The 24,587-nt window shown below is 41.8% G+C and overlaps 3 protein-coding genes across 7 annotated transcripts in view; all 3 read right to left on the bottom strand.

Annotated features, from left to right (window-relative positions):
* sult1st6 (sulfotransferase family 1, cytosolic sulfotransferase 6) overlaps positions 1 to 15,246 on the bottom strand; it is a 46,543-nt gene extending 31,297 nt beyond the window's left edge. Inside the window, exons 1-2 of one of the 2 annotated variants that reach the window (XM_071391027.1) lie at positions 14,395 to 15,246; positions 11,562 to 11,690 (exon numbers count right to left, since the gene is read on the bottom strand). In XM_071391027.1, the coding sequence (XP_071247128.1) occupies positions 11,562 to 11,690; positions 14,395 to 14,581 (316 nt within the window). In that variant the 5' untranslated portion in view covers positions 14,582 to 15,246. The remainder of the gene's footprint in view (positions 1 to 11,561; positions 11,691 to 14,394) is intronic. The other variant, XM_071391028.1, reaches the window with a different exon arrangement.
* On the bottom strand, positions 8,386 to 10,291 carry LOC139569631 (piggyBac transposable element-derived protein 4-like). Its single transcript, XM_071391026.1, has 2 exons — positions 9,984 to 10,291; positions 8,386 to 9,474 (listed from the first exon to the last, which is right to left on the bottom strand). Exons 1-2 carry the CDS (start codon positions 10,163 to 10,165, stop codon positions 8,526 to 8,528), a joined length of 1,131 nt encoding a protein of 376 aa, XP_071247127.1. The 5' UTR covers positions 10,166 to 10,291; the 3' UTR covers positions 8,386 to 8,525.
* A 190-nt stretch (positions 15,247 to 15,436) lies between the features above and the next one.
* The window catches only part of LOC139569630 (WD repeat-containing protein 38-like), a 42,367-nt gene continuing 33,216 nt past the window's right edge, over positions 15,437 to 24,587 (bottom strand). For 3 of the 4 annotated variants that reach the window (XM_071391024.1, XM_071391022.1, XM_071391025.1), the window contains 7 exons: positions 20,276 to 20,501; positions 19,821 to 19,929; positions 19,360 to 19,391; positions 19,133 to 19,232; positions 17,497 to 17,562; positions 17,089 to 17,181; positions 16,035 to 16,307 (listed from right to left, as the gene is read on the bottom strand). In XM_071391024.1, the coding sequence (XP_071247125.1) occupies positions 16,161 to 16,307; positions 17,089 to 17,181; positions 17,497 to 17,562; positions 19,133 to 19,232; positions 19,360 to 19,391; positions 19,821 to 19,929; positions 20,276 to 20,501 (773 nt within the window). In that variant the 3' untranslated portion in view covers positions 16,035 to 16,160. Of the gene's footprint in view, positions 16,308 to 16,550; positions 16,679 to 17,088; positions 17,182 to 17,496; positions 17,563 to 19,132; positions 19,233 to 19,359; positions 19,392 to 19,820; positions 19,930 to 20,275; positions 20,502 to 24,587 lie in introns of all 4 variants that reach the window. The other variant, XM_071391023.1, reaches the window with a different exon arrangement.

The raw sequence follows: 24,587 nt of genomic DNA, 5'->3' as shown, positions 1-24,587 counted from the left end.
TGTTGCTTGCCTCAAAGCGAGCATAAAAGGCATTTACCTCGTCTGGTAGGCTCGCGTCACTGGGCAGCTCGCGTCTGGGTTTCCCTTTGTAGTCCGTAATAGTTTTCCAGCCCTGCCACATCCGACGAGCATCATCTTAGGTAGGTTCCATTGTCCCTTGAGATTCACCCTAATAAAATGTTGTAGTTGTAGGTAACTAAAGAAGTCCTTGTTAGACAAGTGGTATTTCTGTTTCAGCTGTTCGAAGGACATAAGAATTCCCTCCTCATAACAATGTTCCAGAAGAGTGATCCCCTTATCCGACCACGGTCTAAAGTTACTATTCTCAAAAAACATAGGAATCAATATATTGTTCCATAGAGGGGTTTTAGGGGAAAGATATCCCTCTCGTCTGAACAGCTCATGCAGTTACACCATGCCAGGACAGAATTTATAATTAAAGGGTTGTCTGTGGTAGTTTTTATAGATTTCCTGTCCCAGTTGTAAAATAATTATGCCCCAGAGTCCTCTTTTACCTCAAACTTTTCAATGTTCAACCATGAGGGAGAAGGACCATTGTCAAACCTCTGAGCCAGAAATCTAAACTGCGCAGCCCAGTAATACATTCTGAAATTGGGGAGGTTTAAGCCCCCTTGACCGTAGTCAAGGGTCAGTTTGTCCAGTCTAACCCTAGGGGTTTTGCCGTGCCATATAAAATATCTGGTCAGCTTGTCGAGAGAGGAAAAGAATGCTGCGGGCACAGGGATGGGGAGAGATTGCAACAAATATAGAAATCTGGGCAAGACATTCATTTTAATTACATTAATTCTACCCAGTAGAGTGAGAGGCAAATCCATCCATTTACACAGGTCACCCTCCACCTTTTGCAACAAGCTGACCAGATTGAGTTTATAGAGGTTGTTCAGGTTACCATCCACCATCATGTTCAAATATGTGAAGCCCATAGGCGACCATCTAAAAGGAAACTTATGCTTGATGGTATGATTTGGCTTTTATAAAATTGACATTACATCCAGAGAAAGAACTATATTACTGTAATAGGTTATGTAAGTGAGAGAGGGAATGTTCTGGATTCGTTAGAAATAAGATAAGGTCGTCCGCAAAAAGTGATAATTTATGGGTATGGGGGCCTGCCTCAAAGCCATGTATGTCAAGGCACATTATAATGGCCTCAGACAATGGTTTGATGGCGAGGGTGCAAAGGTGGGGGCTAATTGGGCAACCTTGACTGTTCCCCCTATAGAGAGAGAAAGAGGAGGAAGTAATCCCATTGGTAGCAATCCTAGTTTAAGGAGATTTATAGTGATTTTATCAAATGTACAAACATGGTGCCTAAACCAAACTTTTCCAAGACGCAAAAGAGATATGGCCATTCGATCCTATCAAAGGCCTTTTGGATGTTGAGGGAGACTGTGACACTAGGCATTTTGTTTTTGTTAGCAAGGTGAATTATATCAAAGAACCTTCTGGGATTATTGGAGGACAATCTATCAATTATGAAGCCAGTATGATCTGGGTTGACCAACATGGGGAGACATGACTCCAGTCTCTTAGATAGCATCTTGGTAACCAGTTTACAATCTGTATTAAGGAGAGAGATTGGTCTACAGGAGGCGCACTTTAGAAGGTTTTTCCCTTTCTTGTGAATCACTGTAGTCACCGCTTGAGAAAAAGACTCTGGAAAGCAGTTGTCCTCCCCGGATTTTTTAAGTACCTCCGTAAGGTAGGGTACCAACAGCTCCTTTAAATAATTTATAGAACTCTGGAGGGAAGCCATCCTCCCCAGTAGAATTATTAGAAGGTAAGGATTTAATGGCGTCCAACAATTCAGGGACTGAGAACTGTTCACTCAGGCTCTCTCTGTCTTCCTCTGACAGGCATGGGAGGTTGAGAGAGGAGAGAAAAGTGTCAAAAGATATCTCATTAGTAAGAGTTTCTATAGCATTAATTGTCCTCTTACTTTCCTCTGCTACTTTGTGTGCTTTCTCTCCAAGCTCATAGTAACGCTGTTTCGATTTAGCAATGGCCCTCTCAGGTTGATACGTGTATTATATTTTTATTGACCAAAAGCCTGTATAGGTCTTTAGTCGGGCCTCTTTGGTAGGTTTTCTCTAGCTCAGCGATTTCAGATTCAAGGACTTGAAGTTCGGCACCGTGTTTTCTCTTCAACCCTTTAGTATAGGAAATGATCTGTCCCCTCAGATAGGCTTTCAATGCGTCCAAAAGAATGAAACTGTCAGGAGCGGACGGTTTGTTTGTCAAAGTAAAAATATTGATCTGCTCTTTGATGAATGCACAAAATTCAGGTTGCTTCAGGAGTGTAGAATTTAGTCTCCATCTATATGCTCCATTTACCTTGGTGGGAATGGAGATTTATAATACCAGAAGAGAATAGTCACTAAGCAACCTGGGGAGATAATTGGTATCTAACACTCTATGAAACAATTGGGTTGATAACAAAAAATGAGCTATGCGTGTATGTGTGTTGTGTGGGTGTGAATAAAAAAGAGTAGTCCCTATCCTGTGGGTGCATCTGTCTCCAGATGCACCCACAGTAAATTGAGATCCTTCATGAATGACATGGTGAGCTTGGTGGCTTTGGTAAGAAGGGAGGGTTTATCAGAGGACCTATCAAGAACTGTATCTAAACAAAAATGTTAATCTCCTCCTGCCAGTAGTCATCGTGGTGGTGCTTGAGCAACCTGAAGGAAGACATTCTGAATAAACATATGGTCATCGTAGTTAGGAGCATAAATATTCAATAGGGTCCAAGAGTCTGAATACATATGCCTCTGTACCAAAACAAACCTTCCTGAGGGATCAGACATGGTGTTGCTGACACAGAAGGGGATGTGTCTACTTATCAAAATTGCAGTTCCTCTTGCTTTGGAGTTAAAAGAGAATGTGAAAACTTGTCCTACCCATTCCCTCTTCAATTTCTTCTTCACTGGCTGTAAGATGTGTTTCTTACCACCTTTAATTTCTTAAGGTATGTATAGACTATTTTCCTCTTAACCGGGCTGTTAAGACCTTTTACGTTGAATGTGACATATTTTTAAGCATGGGTTGGGTTTCAAATATATAACCGAATGGATAATCACTTATATTAAAATTGTCAGGTAATGTTTCAACTTTAGTTTGAACACTGAAGTGACCTATGTGTCTTTTTTGGAAGGAAACAACATTAAACATAGAAAAAAACATAAACCCCACCCACCCCGATTGTCGGACTAAAACTACAATCCCAAAAATCAAACATGAAAACCCTTGTAGAGATAAATGTTGCTCGCTTTCCATCTTGCTCTTACTAGCTAAACCTTGGCGTAAACTAAAACCTACGAGCTCTCTAAATTGAAAACAAACGTTGTGAATAGACATTTATGGCTGAATATTTACTGTCCACAATAAGGGCTGCTTGAGTCTCTTTTCAGGAGAGGAGAAACATAAATGGGGGGGGGGGGAGCAATGGGACTAAGCCTACTAATTTGCTTTGCCCAGTGGATATTGACAAAACCAAGATGCACTCTCCTGTAAATGTAGTAAAACTCACCACGGATTACTCTCTATGATCACTTGGCTACATAGCTGATGCTTGCTGGACTGTTCATTAATCACGGTACTCCATTCTGTTTATTTTTTGTTTATCTGTTGGTCCCAGCCTCGAACTCAGGCCCTGTGAGTAGTTAACTGACCTTCTCTGCCCATTCATCGCTATTTTACCTGTTGTTGTTGTTGTCTTAGCTGAGTAGCTGTTGTTGTCTTACCTGTTGTTGTCTTAGCTAGCTCTCCCAATCAACACCTGTGATTGCTTTATGCCTCGCTTTATGTCTCTCTCAAATGTCAATATGCCTTGTATATTGTTGTTTATGATAGTTATCATTGTTTTAGTTTACTGCGGAGCCTCTAGTCCCACTCAACATGCCTCAGATAACTCCTTTGTCCCACCTCCCACACATGCAGTGACCTCACCCAGCATAACTAGTACGTCCAGAGATGCAACCTCTCTTATCATCACAAAATGCCTGGGTTTACCTCCACTGTACCCGCACTCCACCATACCCCTATCTGTACATTATGCCCTGAATCTATTCTACCACGCCCAGAAATCTGCTCCTTTTATTCTCTGTCCCCAACGCACTAGACGACCAGTTTTGATAGCCTAAAGCCGTACCCTTATCCTACTCCTCCTCTGTTCCTCGGGTGATGTGGAGATTAACCCCAGGCACTCTCATTTGTTGACTTCTGTAACCGAAAAAGCCTTGGTTTCATGCATGTTAACATCAGAAGCCTCTTCCCTAAGTTTGTTTTACTCACTGCTTTAGCACAATAAGCCAACCCCGATGTCCATGCCATGTCTGAATCCTGGCTTAGCAAGGCCACCAAAAATTCTGAGATTTCCATCCCCAACGACAACATTTTCCGTCAAGATAGAACTGCCAAAGGGGGAGGAGTTGCAATCTACTGCAAAGATAGCTTGCAAAGTTCTGTCACACTTTCCAGGTCTATGCCCAAACAGTTCGAGGTTCTAATTAAAAAATTAATCTCTCCAGAAATAAGTCTCTCACTGTTTCCGCCTGTTATAGACCCCCCTCAGCTCCCAGCTGTACCCTGGACACCATATGTGAATTGATTGCCCCTCATCTATCTTCAGAGTTTGTTCTGTTAGGTGACCTAAACTGGGGTATGCTTAACACCCCAGCAGGCCTTTCTAATCGACCTGGCCCGGGTATCCTGGAAGGATATTGACCTCATCCCGTCAGTCGAGGATGCCTGGTTGTTCTTTAAAAGTAATTTCCTCACCATCTTAAATAAGCATGCCCCTTTCAAAAAATGTAGAACTAAGAACAGATATAGCCCTTGGTTCACTCCAGACCTGACTGCCCTCGACCAGCACAAAAACATCCTGTGGTGGACTGCAATAGCATCGAATCGTCCCCGCGATATGCAAGCGGATGGGCCTTCAGGGGACGTTGCGATGGAGGAGCATGTTGAAACCCCCTCTGGCGGATTACGTCGGTAGACCAGTCGTGATGGATCGGCGGGCTCGGTGTCGGCAGTAAAAGGGGTCCAGGCCAATTGGCAAAATAGGTATTGTAGCCCAAGGAGTGGCTGATGGACCTCTTCGGCTAAGATGGGCCTAGCACGAGGCTAGTTCCAGGCTAACTGGTGCTTGCTTCGCGACAGAGACGTTTGCCAGGAGTAGCCACTCGGATAGCAGCTAGAGCTTGCGGTAGGAATCCGGAGATGTGGAGATTTGGTGGAGAAAATGTCACGAATCCCGTTTCCTGAGTCTGGGTTTTGCCTGTGTTCTGTCCTGGAGTGTTTTTCCGGTGTCCTGGAACGCACCCTGTCTGGTTGCCGGGCGATGTAGCTAGTTGGGAGATCTCTGATTACCCGCACCTGTATCCCATCAGCTATCTGCACACCTGGTCCTGATCATCATCTCTCCTCTTCATAAGCTCGGACCTGACATCCATTCCCTGCCGGATCGTTAGCCATGAACAGTATGTTGTGCCAGCGTATCAGCATCCCGTTTGATAGAATTTGTTTTGTTGTTTTGTACGTCTTGCTTGCCTTAAGCTTACCTCCGTTTGTTCTGTTTACAGTTATTCATCCGGATTACTTACCCCATTCCTGCCTGGTCGTCGGTGGCTTCCGCTACTCCCTTGGATCTACCTATTCACTCCCATCAACTCACCGCCGCTGCCCGCTACGCCACCTGGATCTTTCTACCTCTGCATATTCACTTGTAAATAAATACTCACCTTCTTCCTACTCTCCTTGTCCTGGTCTGCTTCTGGGTTCGATTTTGAAATAACGTGACAGAAAAAGCAGTCTGGTATGCTCTGGGTTGAATCGCGCTGTGTAGACTGGCAGGAGTTGACCGGGCTAAGGTTAGCTGATGACCGCTAGCAGTGGCTAACTGACTACTAGCTAGTTAGCAGGCTAGCTTCTGTTGGGGGTTCCGATTCTAAAGTATAGAAAATAGCAGATCCATACCACATTGGGTGAGGCGGGTTGCAGAAGAGTATGTTGAAATTGACGTTAAAAATATATACGAAATATATACGAAGAAACAAAAGATATATACACGGGACAAGAGAAAGACATCTGAACTGCTACGCCATCTTGGCGATTAAACGTAGCAAGCATGCCGGCAGACTCGGAAGAGGCTGCTGAGAGAAACAGTCGAGAACTGTCGTCTGAGTTATGAGGGCTAATGCTAATCTTGCTAGCTGTGGCCTTATCATTATCTTGGGATTCAACAAAGTTTTGGTCATCCTTCTTGCCTCTCGGCCGGAGGTCCATGGCTCTTTGGGAAGGTAAGTACTTAACAGTTTATCAGCCGACGTTATAATATTGTTTCAACGTTGTCATTTAGGTAATAGTAGGATCATTTTGAAGAGCTCGGTTTGTTAACGTCTGCTCAGCTCCGCGGCATCACGTGCTCCCCATATTTTGATTTGTTTAACACTTTTTTTGGTGACTACATGATTCCATAACACATGAAGGTCAGTCAATCCAGAAAATGTCAAGAACTTTGAACATTTCTTCCAGTGTAGTTGCAAAAAGCATCAAGCGCTATGATGAAACTGGCTCTCATGAGGACCACCACAGGAAAGGAAGACCCAGAGTTACCCATGCTGCAGAGGATAAGTTGGGTTGCCTGGTTTGTAAATGTGTTTAAGCTGTATCACTGCCATTTAGTGGCCAAAATACTTGAACGACACAATATTTGGTTCAGGACACCAGCACTGCAGGTGGCGTTAAATTACCATTATCAGCTTTATTTTTATTTTTTAACACAAAAGAAGAAGGAATTTGACTACTTCAAAATGGAGATAGCCTCAATGTTGCTGCCTATGCTGTCATAGATGCCATAATAGGACAGATTACAAAATCATCCATCCATACAAGGCCTAATACAACATTTTGTGCAGTGTGTGTGTGTGTGTGTGTGTGTGTGGATAAAAAGAAAAAGGCATATTTCCTCTCGACCATGAACAATAAAGTAAACTTTATATTTGTTGCGTCAGCCGTCGTGCATCATAAAACACTGTTGCACACTCAAAGATTCAAAGGTTTACCTTCCTTAAACCTGTTTGGGAAACCCCCCCCCCCCTTTTCTCAATTTCCGCCTGAAAACATACCCTAATCTAACTGCTTGTAGCTCAGGCCTAGAAGGAAGGATATGCATATTCTTGGTATCATTTGAAAGGAAACATTCTGAAGTTTGTGTAAATGTGAATTGAATGTAGGAGAATATAACACAATAGATCTGGTAGAAGAAAATACAAGGAAATCAACAGACATTTTTTGTTCTTTTACTGTTGTTGCATCTTTAAAAATCAACAAGAAAGGCCAAACATTCAGTTATGATACTGGGGATCATTTCAAATCAGAACATAAGTAGGCAACAGTATTTGACAAAAGTTTCAGATGGATACCTTCAGGAATGAGTGAGGTACATGCCATTGAGCATGAAGTCAACCAGGTGTCCCTCACAAGTTTCCCAAATGTACCCAATTGGCCGAATTGGTACAATGATACAATGATACAAATAATTATATACAAAATACAAAACAATTATTCTAACATACCCCAAAAAATATATATTTGAAAAATTCAAGAAAAAAAAAATGAATATTTCAAACAAATATAAATTAATAAGGGTAACTATTTACACTTCAATGTTCAATCATGTGAAGACTCTCAGTCCTCTACACAATGTTGCGCTCCTGATGCCATATCAGTCTCTCTCTGGTGTGAAACAGAGGGTCACAGCACAGGTGGTGCAGGTGACAGGGGACTTCTTATGGCACAGGGCACAACGAAGCCGCCCTACTGAGCCCCTTTTTCCCTGAGGCACATTCCTGCCTGCAATGATGAATTTCAGCATGTGCGTACCACTGGTTGGAGCAGAAGGGACAGAGGTAGAGGGGACAGAAGGTGCTACAGTGTTCTTGCTGTAGTTAGCAAGCTCCTGGATGAGCAGCTCCCTAAAGGCTAGCTGTGAGATTGGGGGCTGTCCACAGTTCTTGGCCATTTCCTTCTGGAGGATGAAGGAATTCACCACAGCAATGTCAATAAAATGATAAAACAAAGTACCATTTCATGGTTTTGTGAAGAACATTGTAGTATCCTATCAGCGCATCCGATAGGTCTACACCTCCCATGCTCTTATTGTAATCCTTCACAGTAGTTGGAATGGGGACATTTCTGGCGGTCCAAGCGCCTGTAGGACCTTTCAAACGTCGAACAACGTGATCCCCACCGAAGGACTTGTGAATAGTGGAGCACATGACTACCTCTCGAGTGTCCATCCACTTCACAAAGAGCAGGTCATCTTCACGGATCCATCTCATGGTACCCCGCTCAGCCCGCTTAGGCATGTCGTTCACCCTGGTTTTTGGAAAGCCCACTCTGTTGGTCCGAATGGTGCCACAGGCCCACATCTCCAGCTTCCTCAGGTCTGTGAACAGGGTAGGGCTTGTGTAGAAGTTGTCTACAAATAGTTTGTAGCCCTACCCCAGCAGCTGGAAATCTAATAACTGCATCACAGAGTCATAACTGAGTCCCTTACCGCTCGCACAAGTGTTCTTCCCCTCATAGACAAAAAAATTGCAGGTGTATGCACACGCAGAATCGGCCAAAACAAACAGCTTGTAACCCCATTTTGTCGGTTTGTTGCGCATGTACTGTTTTAGGCCAATTCTGGCCTTTGAGGCTACCATTCTCTCATCTATGGAAAGGGTCTGGGCGGGCTGAAAATAAGTCTTGCATGCCTCAACGATATCGTGGTAGAGAGGTTTGATCTTGCAGAGCTTATCAAACCCTGCCGTGCCTCGTTTCGTCTCGTTGTCCTTATCAACTTCTGGGGCACTGATGTGAAGCGCCCGTGAAATTGTCAGAAACCTTTTCCTAGACATGACCGTTGAGGGGAAAGGCAGTTGATAGAGAGGTGCAGTTTTCCAGTAGTCTTTCAGGGTTTTCAACTTCACCACCCCCATGTAGATGACCATAGAAAGGTAGCAAAACAGATCTGACATGGAAATGGCCTTCCATGTCTCTGTCTTGCCTTCCTGCTTCTTAGCGCCATATTTATTTGTGTTCATCACCTGGGTATCAACAACTGCCGAGGTGAAAAACAACTGGAAAAGTTGCATGGGGCTGTACTTGGAAGTCAGGTCCAATTGAGGGCCTACTGGGCGTTTTGGTCGGAAAAGTGGAGATGGTGGGGACACATCCTCCTCCAGAACAGAGTGCCAACGGTCCTCCTCCGCTCTGGCAGGTTCCACGCTGGACGCTCTGGACGGTTCCACGCTGCCCTTCCTCCGCTTCTTTGCCGCTGGCTTACCACCCCTTGATGGCCGGGCGGGGGTAGGTGTGGTGCCGGAAACAGCAGTGGTCCAGCTGGATGGACCAGCTTCAGTGGGGGATTTGCACCTTGGCTCCCAATCAGAATTGCTGGGACTGTGAAATAAAGACACAGACACAGACACATATTATATATACACAATTAGTAACTATGGTGAGGTTGTCCATTCCATTTTAGATAGAAAATACATGTAAACAATTAGGTAATAATTATACAGACACATATTATATATACAAATAGTGCCTATGGTGAGGTTTTGTCCATTCCATTTTAGATAGAAAATACATGTAAACAATTAGGTAATAATTATACAGACACAGACACACATATTATATATACAAATAGTGCCTATGGTGAGGTTTTGTCCATTCCATTTTAGATAGAAAATACATGTAAACAATTAGGTAATAATTATACAGACACAGACACACAGACATACACCCACAATATAGAGCAATATGTACTTTCTACATTTCAATATACTTGTGTACTTTATATTTCATGTCCTAGTCCTATTTTTATATAAGGCAAATAAAATACAAATATCTCAAACAACTCAAATGAATAATATTTGATATTATTAATTTCAAACAACGTTACTTACCGATCCAAAACTGCGTCTTCCCCGTAGAGGAACATCTCCTCAAATTCAGAATCAAAAGATTGATTAGACTCACTAGATTCATTTTGGTGTTCACTTCCACTATCTCTATCTATTTCGTCAATTATATCGTGTAGGTCCGTGTACTTGGTCTTCGTCTTCGATTTGACTGATTTATTTGCCATTATTATGTCTTGAAAATGCTCTAAAATAAACTGTTGCGGTGCGTAAACGGCGTGGCTGCTTCTTGTAGAATTTTCAATGGCGAATGGCTGTGTGTACGCATGAGTTTAGGACAAAGGATATTCTTCCCGGGTCGAACCATTACATGTTCCCATTTACCTCAGTTCATTGGCTATCTATCCAGCTAGATTTCAAGAAGATCAGTGGTCATTGGTCCGAAATACAGTCAATCAACGAAGGACAGGTCATTTGATTGGCGCGTAATGAGGTCGTTGTTTGGTGTGTTCAAATCAGTTCCTTTCGGTCAATATGTCCCGGGAAAAGAACCATGATGTTTGGTTGTTTTACTAACAAACAGAGGATTGTAATGAAACCGAACATGACTGGATAAACGTCCGTTTAGAGTGAGTAATTACAATGAATGTTACGTCCAAAGTTGAAGGACGCTGAATTTTCCACACAAGCCGTTTACAAAATGTTTCGTGTTAGGCTATAAAAATGGATTATATCGAACAAAACGCCACTTTATTGTTTCGTCGTGACCTTTAGGATTGCCAAAAGAAGAAAATTTCCTAAGGTAATTGATGAATATTATTGCAATTTCTGACTTTCGTGACTAATCTACTTTGCTGTAACTGTACCTAATGTGTTGTTTACTGATCGATAATCGCTTTTGCAGTGAAGCTTTTCGAAATCGGACATGGTGGCTAGATTAACAAGAGGTATAGCTTTGATTTGATGTATAACACTTCTGATTTAATTGAAGTTAAATATTTATAATAATGTCATTTCGCCAATTTTTGTGAAACGTTCTGCTAGCGGAACCCAGGGGCTAGACAGGTTAAGAAGTAGCAATCACAGCACAAGTCATTTTGGCCTTGTTCTCTGTACTTGCTTTTTACACACACACGCACAAACACGCACACACACGCACGCACACACACACTGGGGGGAGATGTTTGTGGGTTAATAACTCATTGACTCTGATTAAGGTAGAGGAAACGGGTTGTTATTAAGACCAGCGCCCAAACATTCCTCCAGGAATTGGGTTTGTGAGCCGTGGGGTACACATCATATGGCACTGCACTGCGGACCAGAGTTACGAGATGCATTTGAGCTAAGTAGGAAGAAGAAATAGAACAGAAGCTTGAAAATAAACACTTTATCTCTGCCTATAAATACTTTATCTGTGCCTATTTGAGCTTGACTGGCTTAATAACCTAATAGAAACTTCCCAAAATTGCAAACCCTGCCCAACTGGCACTCCAGGCAGACTCAAGCAAAAAACGTATTGCAAGAAGTATTTGAAAATAGGTATTTGACCCAGGTCTGCTACAATGATAAATATTGAGCTCTGAACAGCTTGTAGGATGAGAAAGCACACACACACACACGCACCAGAGGTGAAGGGCGGGGGGGAGTTGATCTCCAGGAAGGGGATTCGGAAGGAGATGGGTGCTCTCCTTGCGACCTCTGCGTCTCCGTTGTTAAGCAGCAGGTCCACAATCTCCTGGGTCCACGTGGTTCCTGAAAGACAGGAAAGGTAGAGGGGCCAATTGAAATATAATTACTAGAAGCCCCTCAGACCACGGCAAGTTGACTGGAACATTCATGGGTACCGCCAACAGTCCACCTATCACGGAAGATTGACTTGAATGAGAATGTCCATTCTAGTAATTCTATTTCTTTGGAATTTACATTACTCCAGGGGTATGCAGTGGACATTCCAAACCAGTGGCCAGTACAATGAATGTGTTCTCCCACTCCAAAATACCCACAAGAAAAAAAGATTATATGGTGTAAATATTGTAGTATTCACTGTAGTGTTTTTGCGGACTTTACTGTAGTATTCACTGTAGTGATTTTGTGGACATTCTGTATTTACAGTTTACTATAGTTTAAATACTGTAGTAAAAAAACTGTAGTATATAATATATGAATTACTGTAGTGCTTTTTTGGACTGTAGTATACTGTAGTATTTATGTAGCATTTTTGCAGACTGTAGTATACTGTGTATTTTAATATATACTGTGGACATTAATATAGTATTTACTATAGTGATTTTGTTTTATTATCTTTGACATAGAAGTGGGGGCTTTAACCTTCAGGAAATGTACTGGACAAATACTAAAAGAGCCCATTTTCCATAACCTGTAGGTAGGACTGGGGTCTGAATGAATAGTTCAGAGCTTCTGCTCTTTTCTATAACCTGTAAGTAACACAATATATGGTCTATACTTGGCATATACAGGTAACTGTCAAAATAATGGAAACACTTATGTAAATTAGGGATGCAAAGTATATTGAAAGCAGGTGCTTCCAGAGAGGTGTGTGAGGTAATTAAACAATCAACATCACGCTTAGGGTCATGTATAAAAATAGTCAGTGCTATCAGGGATCCTTGGGACATCCCTGCCCCAGTGGTGTAAAGTACTTAAGTAAAAATACTTTAAAGTACAACTTTTTTTGGTATCTGTACTTTACTTTACTATTTTTTATTTTTGACTACTTTTACTTCACTACATTCCTACTTTTTACTCTTTCCTTGACACCCAAAAGTACTTGTTACATTTTGAATTCGTAGCAGGACAGGAAACTGGTCCAATTCACTCACTTATCAAGAAAACATCCCTGGTCATCTCTACTGCCTCTGATCTGGCGGACTCACACAAATGCTTTGTTTGTAAATTATGTCAGAGTGTTGGAGTTTGCCCCTGGCTATCCGCAGGGGTGGATACGTTACTTTCTAAATGTAATCCATTACAGTTACTAGTTACCTGTCCAAAATTGTAATCAGTAATGGAACTTTTGGATTACCCAAACTCAGTAACGTAATCTGATTACATTCGGTTACTTTTAGATTACTTTCCCATTAAGGGGCATTAGAAGAAGACAAAAATGTATGTTACCAATTGAACAACATCTATTGCAGGATAAATCAATGTTAAAGTTTACCGGTCGGGGCGCCCGGGTCGGGGCGAGGGGACGGACTAAAGTTAAACTGTTACATCAGCATCCCAATTGCACGCTCCCTCAACATGAGACATCTGTGGCATTGTGTTGTGTAATAAAACAGCACATTTTAGAGTGGCCAATTGTTGTCCCCAGCACAAGGTGCACCTGTGTAATGATCATGCTGTTTAATCAGATTTTTGATTTGCCACACCTGTCAGGTGGAAGGATTATCTTGGCAAAGGAGAAATGCTCACTAACAGGGATGTATTTAACAAATGTGTGCTTAAAATGGGAACAACACTTTACATGTTGCATTAAAAATTTTGTTCAGTATAGAATTAATACCAAGGTGCATTGAAGCTGTTCTGGCTTGTGGTGGCCCAACGACCTATGAAGACACTTGATGTTGGTGTTTCCTTTATTTTGTCAGTTACCTGTATGTTTCTCACTTATGGGTGGCACAAATTGAGATATGGGGGAGGGAAATAGGCAGGGTATACGCAAATGAAATACTGTAGTATTACTATAATAAAACAACTGTAGTTTTTCTGCGGGCTGTAATGTTTTTGCGAACATTACTGTAGTACAGTGTTATTCTTTTACCTATTTTACGTAGTAAGTACTACACAAGATCAAGGGATACTACAGTGTGAAGTATAGTATTGTACAGTATACTACAGAATCATATAGTAAATACTGTAGTATTCTATAGAAAAGTATTTTTTCATGTGGGTAGTCTTCTGTTGAGATACTGTAACTCCACGACGTCTCCCAGGTTAAGAAGATCAAGCTATGAACCACAATCCAAAATCAATGAAAAGGATAAGCACCTTTTTGTTTTCAGGATTCGCTGTGCTTATTTGGTTCATTCATTTTGGTTTGAGGCATATAGCTAGCACAGGAGGCACCTTCATTTGGGAGGACGGGCTCATAGTAATGGCTGGAATGGAATTATTGGAACAGTATCAAACACAGGATTTACATGCGTTTGACACCATTCCATTAACTCCATTCCAGCCATTATTATGTCCTCCCCTCACCAGCCTCCTGTGAAGCTAGCTCTAGACAACCGATGCCGTGGTGTGTGGACTCATCTTGGCGTTCGACTACTTTTAAGGTCTCAAAGTATCTGACAAACGTTGATTTCATACTTGTCCCTTTGATCTAGCCTGGTTAAACCAGGCTGAACCCTATGACCGCATCATTCTGGTTTAACCAGGCTACCTTTAATCATCTGTGAATGACAAAATGAATAAATAACCTCTTTCCAGTTACCTGCTTTGGGGTAGGTGGCAATGAGGAGATCGGAGGGATCGGGGCAGAAGGCCCTGATAGAGTCCCAGTTGTGGACAATGTGGCACATGAGAGGGACCCCTTGGATCTTGATCAGGGGGAAGCGGTGGAATGCGTCACCCGCTGCCATGATGGCCTCGCTGAACGACAGCTCTTCTGTCCCAGCCATGACTTCAAATTCCTCCACGAGGAAGCAGAACCGCAAGCAGACCACAAGGAGACCAAGAGAAGACCACAGGGAGCCCAAAAACGTAAAAGTGTTTAAGTCCGGTATTCTGCTTATCTTCTTGGAGTGGTTGGTCCTCTTTGTCAGTATGCACAGTACGTTGACTTGCTTGTTCTTCTCTCTGTATCACTCTAGCTTTCTAACTTCTCTCTCTCTCTCTCTATGCAAGATCTCTCACTTTTCTTTTGTTTATCCTAAATAGCTTTCTCTGTATCTCTTGTCTTCTGAAGACGTGAAAAGCACAGAAGAGCATACGGGATCTGTCTCTACCTTAGCTGCTGTAGATTACGGTGTCTGCTCTCAAACTAGTCTTTGTCTACTTTTTTCTCTCTCTCTCTCTCTCTCTCTCTCTCTCTCTCTCTCTCTCTCTCTCTCTCTCTCTCTCGCTCTCTCTCTCGCTCTCTCTAACATTTGACAATATGATCTTACTCCCTTCTTACTATCCCTATCTCCTAGAATATTTGTCTAGGTCCAAAGTGTTCTCTCCCTTCTCCTACTCTGTTTTTAACCTCCTCTCTCTGGCTGAGTGCTGTCTGCCTGCTCTGAGCTCTATCCCGGTGTAAGCCATTCGGACTTCCTATACTAAAAGTGCCCTTATGTAACTCCCCAGGCCAGACTGAATTCCACTTTTTTTTTATACCAGTGAATCTGGAGTTCGAGGGAGGGACAAGGGAGTGTCTAGAACTATCTGTTCCAAACAGAGAAGTTAGCCAAATATCCCTTCGGCTATTTACTTCCTAAGTAAATTCAGGTTGCTATAGTCTAACTAAGAAATAAACAAAAGACAGCACAATAATATTTGATTGACATAGATTAGTTTAATTAGATAAGTATTCACTTTTTATATTATGGCTGCTTTAAAATTCCATTGTTCTTTGTCTAATCTCCTGCTCACACACACATTTTACAGATCCCTTGGATGCCCTCTTATGAAACGTTGAAGCCTTCTAGTTTGCAAACACTCCCTAAAGTTAGTTAACTTTGAACTTAAGTCCTATAGTTGTCTAGTCTTGTGAGCCAATGACTGGAGCAACAGGCCTCACGCACTTTGGCAGTCAACATTTTTTCACAAAAGTCTGCTCTCATGTGTCCGTACTCACACTGCATTGTTGAAATATATCCACATGCACAAGACATAGTTCAATGTCTTATATATAAAAAGAGTGTAAGTTCTGTAACTCAACATCAAGTAATAAAAGCATAATTAACAACAGTAAGTTTAGAGGGAGACTAAAACAAAATACTGTTGCTTACATGCAGGATATGAATATTGAAGAGCTTTAGCAAATATGAATACAACATTAAATAATTTGGTACCTCTTGCATTACATTTGAGGTAAGTAACCAAAAAAAAAAAGTTTTAGAATTATTATTATTATATATATATTTTTTACTAAAACAAGTTTACATCTTTACATTCAGGACATGTAAACCAAAACGTAATATTCTGCGTTAGTTAAACACACAGCAACCGACAACCGAACGGTGCCGTTGAATGTTAATTAATTTCTCCTTAGAGGCCCTACTTTTTGGAATGCTGCTGACCATCTCGCTCCAGCAGATACACACTGGTCCCAGAAGTGGCTGCAATCAGGCCTGTCCACTTCCCCGCCAGACACACGGATGAGCCGAACACGGCCGAGGAAAGGCCCAGCAACCTAGACTCAGTCTGAGTGGGAAGGGAGAGGGAGAGGAGGGAGAGCAAGGGGGAGAAATAGAAAGATGGAGGGTGAGAAGGAGGAAGAAGGGGAGGAAGAGTAAAAGAGAGACAAATAAAGACAGAAATAGAAAGAGGTGGTTTAAGAATATTAGATTTCTATGAATTCATAATTATATACATTTCTTCATTGTTGATTTTAACAAATATATGTATTTCCATGCATTAATAGGACAAAGAAGTGCCATTGATTACCAGATGAGAACAATGGTGAAGGCCCTTGATGTGATTACATTGAGCAGTGTCACCGGCCACATCATCATGATGATGCAAAAAGCATCATATAATGCAAAACGCATCATTCCAATATCTTGAAAACTTGACTGCTGACACGCAAAACATTTTGGGACTGTATTAACAGTGGACTAATGAAAAAAAATATGGATTTTTTTTGAGTGGACTGTCCCTTTAACCTTTGATTGATGGAGCCATTTTCTTTTTTACTATAACATCAGAGGGTATAACAACAACATGCTGTAGGAGGAAGGTAAACAGTTGCTAGCTAAGAGGTGCCCATTGTAAAATGGCAAGTAAACTGTTGAGTGCCATTTTTGGTTTATAAAGTGCAAAAATAAATATTTTATCGCTTCTCTCAGTTTTGCTTATTGTATAATCGACTCACCGCGCAATAATAGGCTTGAACAAAGGTGCAAGACATCTTACTTCACAAGAATTCCTACATAATTATAAACTTTGCTACTTTATACTGTACCTAAAATACCAATATACTAACCGTCATAGTCCACCGGTTGATGACTCTCAGCATATTTGATTGGCTCCCAGCGGCCACGATATGATCCTGGCCAAGCCAATGGCATGTGTAGATCTGTGTGAACAACAATTTGACACAAGCACTTTTAGAACAAATCATTCCAGAACGGTTCTTTGGGTGTCCCAATGGGATAACCCGTTGAAGAACCCTTGTGTTTTCCAGGTAGAACCTTTTTGGTTCCAAGTAGAACCCTGTGTGGAAAGGGTTCTACGTGGAATTGAAAACGGTTGTACCTGGAACCCAAAAAGAGTTATTCAAAGGGCTCTCCCATGGGGACAGCCGAAACACCTGATTAAGTTCTAGATATAACCTTTGGAATAGTAGTTGAGGTTTAGATCATTTTTTGTGTGGCTATATTGATGGACTCACTTTGCTCTCTCCTTGGTAGTCATGTGGCACTTCAGTCACTTTCTGACCTGAGACATAATCCCAGATCTAAAAGAGAGAGAGAAAGAGTGCAAGAGAGAGATAAGTATGCACGCTATGCATATGCATGCATTGCAGCTGTCTTGTCTGCACCCACTTTGGCACCCAAATGTCCCAATACATTGTGTAATAACCTATAGTTTTAGGGTCATGTCCTGGTATCAATATGGAGATAATAATCACATTGATTAAAATAGGAAAACAATTGTTAACGTTTGTGTAAAGTTACAGTAACTGAGCTGAGGGAAAACTATTTTGTATTAAGATGACAATAATAATATGTTGTCAAAGTCAGAGACAATGATTGCGGGATTATGTGACTTACTGTAACTAGACAGATCTCTAACCTTTAACCATGAGAAAAAGGTTACCCTAAACCTCTCAGTATGTACTGAATAAAATCTGATTACTTCTGGATGACTATCCTTGGTTAGCCTGCAACTGCCTTCTCAGTTTATGCTGCAAACAGATACACTGCGTATACAAAACATGAGAACACCTGCTCTTTTCATGACCAGGTGAATCCAGGTGAAAGGTACAGTATGATCCCTTATTGATGTCACTTGTTAAATCCACTTCAATCAGTGTAGATGAAGGGGAGGAGACAGGTCAAACAAGGATTTCTAAGCCTTGAGACAATTGAGACATGGATTGTTTATGTGTGCCATTCAGAGGGTGAATGGGAAAGACAAAACATGTAAGTGCCTTTGAACATGGTACTGTGTGGTAGTAGGTGCCAGGTGCACCAGTTTGTGTCAAGAACTGCAACGCTGCTAGGTTTTTCATGCTCAACAGTTTCCCGTGTGTATCAAGAATGGTCCACCACCCTAAGGACATCCAGCCAACTTCTCACAACTGTGGGAAGCATTGGAGTCAACATGGGCCTTATGTTTGGTATATTCAGTGTAAATTCAATCTCTAAATAACCCTCCAGCAATCTTGGTCGTCACTATCTGGACAAGTATAAACCCAACCTATTTCTCTTCTTAAAATCTGATTTGAAACCTAACCCTAACCTTAATCCTAACCCTAAACACACTGCTAACCTTATGCCTAACCCTATCCTTAAATTAAGGATTTAATTTAAAAAAGCTTATTTTTGTTTTCATACATTTTAACCATATACACTGTAGCTAGTGGGAACCATCAATCTTGTGCAAGTGCTGGTTCAACTTCCTCCTGCATCTTCTTGATTTACTGGCGTCACGGCTAAGAGGTCAGCTGCACTGTCAATTTCCAGTGAAAGCTTTCCTAACCCACATTTTATTTTAAATAATTCATTTAAATACTATAACAGTTTAGTACACTGTTTCCCAACTCTGGTCCTTGAGTACCCCCAACAGTACATATTTCTGTTGTGGCCCTAGACAAGCACACCTGATTCTACTCGTCAAATAATCATCAAGCCCTTGACAAGTTGAATCAAGTGTTTTTAATTAAATTTTTTACTGTAATATGTCTGCACATTTTTCAAAAGTTATCTGGGCTGTGACTTAATTTTTGTATTCTGATTACGTCATCCCTGTTACATGTAATCCGTTACTACCCAACCCTGTTTGTTTGTTGCTGTTGTTGTCACCTCCAGTGCGTTGTCCTTCCTCCAGGAGCCAGACAGGATGTGATTGACAGCTGGGTCGATCTGAAGCGTGTCACCACACACGTGAGGACCCGAAAGCATCCTAAAAGCAGGGTAGACAAAGATAATGCCTGATAAAAATCTGTCCATGGCTAATCTGGATGCATACACCATAATCCTGACGCATAAACCATAATGATTGAAGACAAATAAAACAATTACAGTTTTACCTGACAGAGTGCTGCTGTCTGGTATCCCAAAACTGTGAGAAGACAAATATTATCAGACAGATGTTTTAAATAAATTGAATTAATTGAATTGAATGACTTTCACTGGAAAAATCGTCTTGCTTGCCACGGCAGTTTCTAAATTGATCTCCTAAAACAGGGGTGTCAAACGAAATTCCTGGAGGGCCATGTGTCTGCAGGTTAGCACTCCTACCTTGTACTTCATTGATCAACTAATGTCATTGTCACCGCTCTAGGTCTTAACTGAATATGAATTTACAATAAATAACATAAATAACAAAAGCCAACAGATACACGGCCCTCCAGGAATCGAGTTTGACACCCCTGTCCTAGAACAAATGTTAGAATGCGGTCTCTAGTTACCAGACCAGACTAGTTTTTACAAACCACAAATCAAGCTTTTTAAGATTTTGGGATTTTATACAGTAAACTGCGATTGTTACCTGTATGGTGTTGTCCCAACCCCCAGAGATGAATTCTCTCTCCATCTCTGGGTGAAAAGTCACTGCGAAAACCCGAAAACAATGTCCATCCATAACTGTTCTTGTGGAGCTGAAAATAAAATGGTGGAAAATAAATACTGGTTGAAACAACGACCTAAAGTGACTCAAAATGTGTTTATTTTGTAAAGGAAGATCGGAGTTCCAACCTTCACACATATTTTGTATTTATTTGACAGCACTGGAATAGACAGATGAGAAGTGCTAAAACAGAATTAGCACCCACTTCGCTAGGAGTATATTTGGTCCGGGGTCAGGGGGGCTAACCACAACACCAGACTCAGGCACACTAAAATGTTTTATTTTAAATAATGATAAAATTGTCATAATGTTCCACATCAGGAAAAAAATCTATTGTAGAAAATGTTGTTTTCAGGGATTACTAATATTTTACCCACCTGGCCTTGCAGGTCATCAGTCTCTGGTGAGTGGAGAGGTCATACAGATGAATGGCTGAGTCGGACCCCCCTGTGGCTGCTTTCTCTCCAGAGGGAGAGACGGAGAGAGAGAGGGTCTGTCTCTGTCCACCTCCTCCCTCTCCACCTCCAGTCTCCCCCACGTCTCTCACCCCCCACAAACACTCTCCTCCCCACACGTACCAGCTCCTCACAATGCCGCTGGCATCTCGAGAAAGCGACACAGGAGAGAAGGAGTTGGTAATTGTCCATTTCAATACAGAGGAGAATCCTTATTTCTCCCATTGACATCGATGCATGATTATGTGTTAGTTAGTGGGATTCACCACACACAGTGCCTAGAGAAAGTACTCACACCCTTGCAGTTTTCACATTTTGCTGCTGTTAAGGAATTTAGCCTCAGCTGCAGCCCCACGCTAGGGAATACTGTGTGTGCGCTGAAGCTGAAAGCTAGATTGTGTCACTGGCGGTCGGGGCGGGGACTTCATGCAGAGCTAACCATCAATGACTGGGTTTGTCTGTGGTCTGGGATCCAGGAGACCCAAAGTACGAAACATACTGTACATGAAATAGATACTTTTATCGTTTTCTGTATATTAGAGAATCCCAATGATGCATGTCTATCAATAGCGCTCTTTCAATCGGTCTATTTCAGTACAACATACTATGGGGAGTCACACTCTCGCTGCTTCGGTTGAAGGATATACAATCATGCCTGACAAGGCCACCTTCCACAGGTGATAAGCATGAGGCTCGGATTCATTCCTTCAATTATTCCTTTCTTCACGTCGGTGTGAACAAGAACGATTCACGCTAGTAAAACAAACAATTGGAAAACTAGATTGTTTTATAGTGGTAGAGTGTGCTCAGCCCCTGGACGTTGTGTGCTGAATTTTGTACTTGTTTTCATAAGTCTTCTAATCACAAACAATTACTTATTCTTCAATTTGTTGGTGCAATGAGTAATATGGCTAAGAAAACGACAGAGACGACGATGGCTACAAGCTGGGTTCGGGGTCGAGATCATGTCCCCAGTCATGTGACTATAACATTTCTCTGAAAGACACTCATGATCTATGTATAGATCTATGTATAGTTTGTCTTGGCTTGGAACACTCTCAGGCAGCCCTCGCTCGAACCATTCTCTGTGTGCATTGCCACGTACTGCGTACAAACTCTTTGGAAAGATTTCTTGAGAAATCTTGGAAATACCGATGGTGACTTTCCTTTCCCGGCCTAGCCGAGGTGCAGGAAGCAGAGTTGGATTGGTGGTCGGAGCAAAGGACTTGTCTAAGTGGGCGTGGGGTATGTGGTGGCTGCCCGCTCCCAACCTGGCTCCTGTGCGCTCTGGGGTATGGGAGGCTACTCGAAGAGATAGCACCAACACTGCAGTAATACCTAGCAATAATTTTTTTTAAACAACTCACATAATCCAAATATTATTACATGTTTTTATTAAGAAATATCAGAACGATGCTAGAGACTGGAATACAAATATATACATAAATATATATATACATATAATGTATATAAACATATCAACATATAATGGTGTGTATAGACAGTATACGTACAACAGTAGTTATATAGGATGAGACATGACTAGAATAAAGTATTTAGAGTGCATTTGGAAAGACTTTTTCCACATTTTGTTACGTTACAGCCTTATTCAAAAATGTATGATTTTTTTCCCCCTCATCAGTCTAGAAACAATACCCCATAATGACAAAGCAAAAACAGTTTTTTGAAATCTTTACAAAATGTATAAAGAATAAAAACAGAAATATCACATTTACATACATATTCAGACCCTTTACTCAGTACTTTGTTGAAGCACCTTTGGCAATTACAGCCTCGAGTATTCTTGGGTATGACGCTATAAACTTGGCACACCTGCATTTGGGGAGTTTCTCCCATTACTGTCTGCAGATCGTCTCAAGCTCTTTCAGGTTGGATGGGGAGCGTTACTGCACAGCTATTTCCAGGTCTCTCCAGAGATGTTTGATCGGATTCAAGTCCGGGCTCTGGCTGGGCCACTCAAGGACATTCAGAGACTTGTCTTGAAGCCACTCCTGCGTTGTCTTGGCTGTGTGATTCCTGACTAGTCTCCCAGTCCCTGCCGCTGAAAAACATCCTCACAGCATGATGCTGCCACCATCATGCTTCACCGTAGAGATGGTGCCAGGTTTTCTCCAGACGTGATGCCTGGCATTCAGGCCAAAGAGTTCAATCTTGGTTTCATCAGACCAGAGAATCTTGTTTCTCATTGTCTGAGAGTCTTTAGGTGTCTTTTGGCAAACTCCAAGCGGGCTGTCATGTGTATTTTACTGAGGAGTGGATTCAGTCTGGCCACTCTACCATAAATAACTGATGATGGAGTGCTGCAGAGATGGTTATCCTTCTGGAAGTTTTTCCCATCTCCACAGAGGAACTCTAGAGTTCCGTCAGAGTGACCATCGGGTTCTTGGTCACCTCCCTGACTAAGGCCCTTCTCCCCCAGTTGCTCAGTTTGGCCAGGCGGCCTGCTCTAGGAAGAGTCTTGGTGGTTCCAAACTTCTTCCATTTAAGAATGATGGATGCCACTGTGTTCTTGGAGACCTTCAATGCCACAGAAATTGTTTGGTACCCTTCCCCAGATCTGTGCCTCGAACACAATCTTGCCTTGGAGCTCTACAGACAATTCCTTCGACCTCATTGCTTGGTTTTTGCTCTGACATGCACTGTCAACTGTGGACCTTAAACTGTTGGGTTCTGAGAATATGAAAATATACTTATTCATGTCACTAATGGAGTGGTGTGGTTTAGACGGTCTACACCAGAAGTTAATGGTTATAGGAGGAAGGTATATAGTGTGTGCAATTAAGCTTGGAATGTGTTGAGTGCAGGGAAGTGATTACATCTGGCAGGCATTGATAAGGGGAGAGAGCCATGGATTAGTGATGGAGGGGGTTGAGGTCAGGTCGGGTCACCTTAAGGGAGATATAAATGTTTATGGCTTATCACTAGTGTCCTGCCTAGCAGTAAAGAATGATGTTTCTCAGCCTATGAGGAACGGTTAAATATCAGTGCTTGTGTGAAAATGGTTTTGTCTAATGCAGCTGTATTGATCCTCTGGGAATAATAAACTTGGTTAAGCTTTCATAGTGTTCATAGAGTTTTTTTACTACGAATTAGAACCTAACAATAGACAGGTGTGTGCCTTTCCAAATCATGTCTAATCAATTGAATTTACCACAGGTGGAGACCAATCAAGTTATAGAAACATCTCAAGGATGATCAATGAAAACAGGATGCACCTGAGCTCAATTTTGAGTCTCATAACAAAGGGTCTGAATATGTACAGGTGAAGGTTGGAAGTTTACATACACCTTAGCCAAATACATTTAAACTCAGTTTTTCACAATTCCTGACATTTAATCCTAGTAAACATTCCCTGCCTTAGGTCAGTTAGGATCACCACCTTATTTTAAGAATGTGAAATGTCAGAATAATATTAGAGAGAATGATTTATTTCAGCTTTCTTTCTTTCATCACATTCCCAGTGGGTCAGACATTTACATACACTCAATTAGTATTTGGTAGCATTGCCTTTAAATTGTTTAACTTGGTTCAAACGTTTCGGGTAGCCTTCCACAAGCTTCCCACAATAAATTGGGTGAATTTTGGCCCATTCCTCCTGACCTCCAGCTGGTGTAACTGAGTCAGGTTTTTAGGCCTCCTTGCTTGCACACTTTTTCAGTTCTGCCCACAAATGTTCTATGGGATTGAGGTCAAGGCTTTGTGATGGCCACTCCAATACCTTGACTTTGTTGTCCTTAAGCCATTGTGCCACAACTTTGGAAGTATGCTTGGGGTCATTGTCCATTTGGAAGACCCATTTGCGACAAAGCTTTAACTTCCTGACTGATGTCTTGAGAATTTGTTTCAATATATCCACATACTTTTCCATCCTCATGATGCCATTTATTTTGTGAAGTGCACCAGTCCCTCCTGCAGCAAAGCACCCCCACAACAAGATGCTGCCACCCCCATGCTTCACGGTTGGGATGGTGTTCTTCGGCTTGCAAGCCTCACCCTTTTTACTCCAAACATAACGATGGTCATTATGGCCAAACAGTTCTATTTTTGTTTCATCAGACCAGAGGACATTTCTCCAAAAAGTACAATCTTTGTCCCCATGTGCAGTTGCAAACCGTAGTCTGGCTTTTTTATGGCAGTTTGGAGCAGTGGCTTCTTCCTTGCTGAGCAGCCTTTCAGGTTATGTCGATTTAGGACTCGTTTTACCGTGGATATA

Source organism: Salvelinus alpinus, chromosome 3 (genome assembly GCF_045679555.1).
Source record: "Salvelinus alpinus chromosome 3, SLU_Salpinus.1, whole genome shotgun sequence".
NCBI lineage: Eukaryota > Metazoa > Chordata > Actinopteri > Salmoniformes > Salmonidae > Salvelinus > Salvelinus alpinus.
The sequence above is the reverse complement of the archived record's forward strand: the minus strand, read 5'-3'. Positions and strand labels throughout refer to the sequence as shown.

What these genes read in the sequence shown, in the direction of transcription:
- LOC139569631 (XM_071391026.1), bottom strand. Translation starts at nt 10,165, where the DNA reads ATGGCAAATAAATCAGTCAAATCGAAGACGAAGACCAAGTACACGGAC. An exon ending in GAAGACGCAGTTTTGGATCG is followed by an intron (nt 9,475 to 9,983) that starts GTAAGTAACGTT and finishes TTTATTTCACAG; the next exon opens with TCCCAGCAATTCTGATTGGG.